This window comes from Nestor notabilis, unplaced genomic scaffold (assembly GCF_000696875.1).
Source record: "Nestor notabilis isolate BGI_N333 unplaced genomic scaffold, ASM69687v1 scaffold30943, whole genome shotgun sequence".
Classification (NCBI taxonomy): Eukaryota; Metazoa; Chordata; class Aves; order Psittaciformes; family Psittacidae; genus Nestor; species Nestor notabilis.
This window is the reverse complement of record NW_009922043.1, coordinates 1-5,363: the sequence shown is the minus strand read 5'-3', so window position 1 is coordinate 5,363 and position 5,363 is coordinate 1. Positions and strand designations below refer to the sequence as shown.

Below are 5,363 nucleotides of genomic sequence, written 5' to 3'. Positions count from 1 at the left end.
TCCCGCGGCTCCCTCCGGCCCCAGCGCAGCCCCTGCCTCCCGCAGCCTCCCCGCTCCCCGGCGCGGCGCTTCTCCAGCTGCCTGGCGGTGACCTACCTACGGTACGGGCAAAGTAGGTCTAGGGGAGACCCTGTGGAACGTTCTTCCAGGTAACTGATGGACTTGCATCCAGCTTTCTCGTGGACAAACCTATTTTACTTCGCTCAACCTTGTCAAAACGGACTTCAAACTAAGCTCCCTCCAGTCTATGATCACATTTTCAGCATCAAGTACAATAAAATTAAGAAAACCTTGAGAGCAGCGTATAAATATTGAACAGCAGCCTCAACAACGGTAGGTCACTGTGGCAATATGAAGAATCACCAAGAATTTGTTTAGGGGAAGGAAAGTACAGGACAACTGCCATTGCAGCGTATTTCAGTAGCTTTCGAAGGTCTTCAACCCATAGCATCACTGGAATTGTTTTACAGGGGACAGCTCTCAGACAAGCAGAAGGGAAAGAATTTGACCTCAGCTGCTCCACAGGCAAGAACCACCCAGCTTCAGTTGGGCTTCCACAGATCCTCCCACTCCCTATCTCCTTACCATGCACAAGTTTGCTTAGCCCAGAGGTAAATGCAAAACCACGGGCTCTGGAAGTCTGGCTTCAGTTTTTGCTAAATTTATAGGATTAGTTCATAGGGGAGGGAAAGAAAATGTCAAAGAGCGGGAGGAGCTGAGAAGGGATGAAGGAAGTGACTGAACAAGTTACAAGAGTGAGTTACAGGACAGGTCAGACAGAAAGGCGCATCATTGTTTCAAATTCCTGCCTCACCACCCTAACTGAGGGGAAGAATACAAGTCGTCTGAATACATTTGAACTGCTAAGGACAGATTTGTGGATGGACAGACTGTTGTCACTTAGGCCCCACACCATGACAGAGCCCTAGAACATTCTGTCAGCAGATAAGCCACATAACAGCCAAGAGCAGCCACGGTGCATTCGCAGCTGCAGTGATGGGTGAAACTCTGACAGGCGCACAATGACTGCAGCAGCTTAGCAGAGCTTATCTCCTCCTTAGGCTGAAGTATGGTGTGAAACATGCTCCACACAGTTGACATGCTGAACCCTCTAATGAAATACCATAAAACGCTTATGATAGTATTTCCTTAACAAAAAATTGAGCATGAATTTTACATGTCATATGAAAGCACTAAAATGTAACTCAGTTCCAAAACGTAGTGCTTTATTACTGGTGTTTCTAACACATCTTAGCAGTGTAAAGAAAAGCAGTTAAGAAGAAAAGCAAAAATTAACCTTTTCTATAGATAATTTAACTCTGTTGTGGTATTTTTATGAAACTGAAACTGGTCATGAAATTTAATGCAGAATTTTTAAAGAATCCTGTTTTAATTCAACTCCACTGGTGCAGATTGCAACAGGCTGTTAACAAACATCAAAATCCTTCAGTGAAAACATTCCTAAGTGATTTAAGTGAAAAATAGAGGAACTTCTTTCAAATACCTATTAAAGCTCTTCCTTGGTGACAGTGTTCTTCGCTGCTCTGCCCTTTCCAGGTTGTGTTTTTCTCTTGAGCTTTTTCTTAAACCATTGCTCAAAGTATTTTTCTTCCATAGCCCTTTCTCTCGCCTGCTCCTCCTCAGTCTGCTTTATGTTCATTTCCTTTTCAGGACCCTAATATTAAGATGTTATTTTTATGCACCGAGAGGTTCTTGATCAGACCAAACAGGGCCTTTTTAAATACAGAACCAAAACAGTTACCTTTGTTTCTCCCCATGTTTCATCGCCAAAGTCTTCTGCATATTCCTCATCATCTGTTATTAAGAAGTTGTCAAAAATTGTGCCAGCTCTCACCTTTGAAGGAAGAGGGAGGGGAAAAAAAAGGATGCCTCTCTTAAAAGAGTTTTCATCTCTTTTTTTTAGCCAATATGTTTGTATTATATATTCAATATAGAGTAATCATGCCAAGAACCCCACAGATTTTACAGAAATTGATGAAGAATTCTCTCTTTCTGGACAACACTTTTCAAGAATCTAATGAAGTTTTTTTTAAACTTTAGGCATTTCACTGCTCTTCTTAGAAATTTTAAGTCTCATCAGTGGCTAAGTCAAGAAACCTGAGGTAGAAGAAAATCTCAGAGGCACCCCAGCAGGCAGTTTTCTCCTCATTCAGTTTTGGTTAAGTCAGGAATAACTGAGCTGCTTGAAGCTTCAGTTATGCACCTCAGGTCAGGTGGAATAGGCCATACTTCACAGTATTCACACAAATTATTTTAGGCCCCTCACTTACCTGTGGATGATTATCATCCGAAGAATAACTACAGCAGAAGATCAGTGTCTTGTTTTTCAATTCTGTACACGTATTTACATAAAAGTAAGGAAAAGACTTAGGTCCCCAAGATCCAAAAGCAATAGATAATGTTTATATGCAAAGCGTAAATAGGTTGGTACATGCTCAGTGAAAGACAAGTTCTTTATTTTTCACTACAGGCATCTCACCTGCCAGATATCTAGTCCAATGACACTAATATTTTCAAAGCTGTAGATGCTGTAGTCTGGTGAATAATTTGGATTGTCAATCTGTGGATGAGGCCAAACTCCTTTGTAATTTGGGTTATCAATCTGCCTTGGTTTCCATTCCCCCTAGGATAAACCACATGTTCTGAATACAGTCAGGCAAATAAAAGTTTCATAAAGTGTTATCTGTAGCTAGGATTACAAAATTATTTATACTCTGTATAAAGGATTCTTGACCCTAGGATAATGCCATTCTCCATTCACAGCATCATCCCAATCTCCAGGTTTCTCAGCACTCATGTCCATGATGTATTCAGGTTCATCCCAATCCTTTAAAAAGATGAAGAAAGCAAAACTAGTGCACAGTTCAACTATATCAAACATGCAGTCAGTAGAAATGAAATCATCCAGCACTGCAGAATAAGGAGAGCAAATTACCTCAGGTTTGACATCATTTGGATCATCAATTTCGATTCGATCATCCCAGTCCATTGGTTTCTTCACTGTTGGATCATTAATTTTCTTTGGTGGCAAAAAATCTAAATCATCTTCTAAGTTGCCAGATGCAACCACTTCATTATCAATTTTTACTTTGTAAGTCTGATCTGGCCTTATAATCAAAGTATATAGATGGGTATAGCCATCAACCTGGGGTTTAAAGAATGCAATTTTTAAAGAAAGCACATTTCTGAAGAACCTTAAATACAGATCTTGGGAATTGCCTCACACCAGAATTATACTGCTAATTTCTAATGGATTTTTCATAAAAGAGTAGTGAGGAAAAAATACTTCATTCCCAGAGTCGCTACATACCACAAGAAAGGGCTCTCTCACTAGGAAACACAGAATTAAAGTTACAGTTAAGAGACACGATGACACACAATTCTTAATAACATGCAGCACCCTTGCAACTCTGTTCCATCCTGTATCAGTATGAGGTATTAGAAATGCAATCATTAAATTGCAAACATAGAAATATCTGGAGCCCCAAAATTAGTATGACTTAAGATATGATGAAACTCAAAGGTATTACATGTTTGACATGTTGTTTTTTGGTTTTTCATCCTCATATCCATGTAGCTTGTTCATTTTAAAGTTCATATATCCTTTAAAATGTCTATTTACCTTGCATCTGATCAGTTTCTTGATTGGATGGGGTTTATTCTTGTAATTTAAAATAACGTGGACTTTCTTTGTATCAGATCCACAAATATCTGGCCCTACAAAGACATTATATGCTTCTATGCAAGAAAATCCAGATTGTTTCCCTTTTCCTTCTAATACTGCTAGACATCTCTCCCATCCCACATATTTTGATATATTCTATTCAATTTTTAATGGAATGACATGGCTTCTACTCCAAACCTCTAAATCTACCTCGGAATTAGATTTTGTGTAGTTTGGGGTTTAGTTCTGTTACAGAAAACTAACCCAGAAAACAAAAATCCAGGCAAAACAAAGATTTCCTATGGGACAAGGTGGATAACTATATGTTAGATCCATAATGTCAAATTTCAGTTGGACATACAAATGTCCAAATTTCACTAAGTCACTGGAATCTACATGCAAGTAAATAAGGGCAGATCATGGCCTGCAGGATGTTGTTTCAGTTAAAGGTTTTTTACAACTACTTTTATTCTAAACTCAGTGTAATCATTTTCATTTGAAGTATTCATTTGAAGACGTAAGACGTCTTCAAATCAGCACACAAGGTTTGCAGACATGTGCTTCACAATGGTTGCATTAGTATGTGTTTTGTTAATACACAGAGATCTCTCAAGTGTGGAAGAGCCAACCACTCAGAGTCACAACATCCTGATTTTTTTATACAGCCTTCCTCTACAGTTTTTCCTCCATTTCCACAACTATCTTTAGAAGAACTGCACAACAGCAGTTGCCAGTATTTTAGTAATGAAGCAACAACTATAAACTCACCAAACATGATGTAGTAACGTGAATCTCCACTCAGCTTCTTCTGATCCAAGCTTGAGGGAAAAATCTTAACATACCCCCCACCACAATCTATCTTCTGCTCATGTTTCACTGTGTACTGAATGACCAGAGGCTTCCCTTTGTTACTAAATGGTTTAAACCGTGATGAGATAGCATAAAACTTAGAGTTTTCACTAGTTTGTAGACCTGCAGAGATATTAGTATAATAGTTAAACTTATGTTTTTCTCCATTTGCAAAGAAAAAAACTACTTTTATTGCCATTCATGGCACACCTATAAAGGCAAATATATAGGTATATAGAAAGGGGTTGCTCAACTTGGAGAAGAGAAGGCTCCTGAAGGGGACACCTTAAAGCAGCTCCAGTGCCTAAAGGGGCTCCAGGAAACCTGGAGAGGGGCTTTGGACAAGGGCCTGGAGGGACAGGACAAGGGGAATGGCTTGAACCTGCCAGAGGGGAAATTGAGATGAGCTCTGAGGCAGAAGCTCTTCCATGTGAGGGTGCTGGGGTGCTGGCACAGGGTGCCCAGAGAAGCTGTGGCTGCCCCATCCCTGGCAGTGTTCAAGGCCAGGTTGGACACAGGGGCTTGGAGCAACCTGCTCTAGTGGAAGGTGTCCCTGCCCGTGGCTTTAGATGAGCTTTAAGGTCCCTTCCACCCCAAACCAGTCTGGGATTCAATGATACCCTTGATTCTAGATATGGCTCCCATAGCAGGTTTTGACTGAAACTCAAATACCTTTATCTAACATCGGGTCTCCGTAAAACTTCCCTGCAGCGAGTTTAAACTTCCCAAAGTCTGCTTTGTGCTCAGAATTCATCCACCTCTTCCTCCAGTTGGCTGTCCCGTGCAGTCAGCACCAGCACCAACACAGGAGCAGAGTCAGTTAGCACAG

The 5,363-nt window shown here is 40.5% G+C and overlaps 1 protein-coding gene across 1 annotated transcript; it reads right to left on the bottom strand.

Annotated features, from left to right (window-relative positions):
• Positions 1-1,507: 1,507 nt before the first annotated feature.
• On the bottom strand, positions 1,508-5,308 carry CALR3 (calreticulin 3; the record flags this gene model as incomplete). Its single annotated transcript, XM_010011430.1, has 8 exons — positions 1,508-1,675; positions 1,763-1,855; positions 2,501-2,644; positions 2,735-2,848; positions 2,957-3,166; positions 3,644-3,738; positions 4,454-4,657; positions 5,207-5,308. Coding segments are annotated over 8 exons (1,130 nt in total), but the record flags the coding sequence as incomplete, so codon positions are not given.
• Positions 5,309-5,363: the final 55 nt, after the last annotated feature.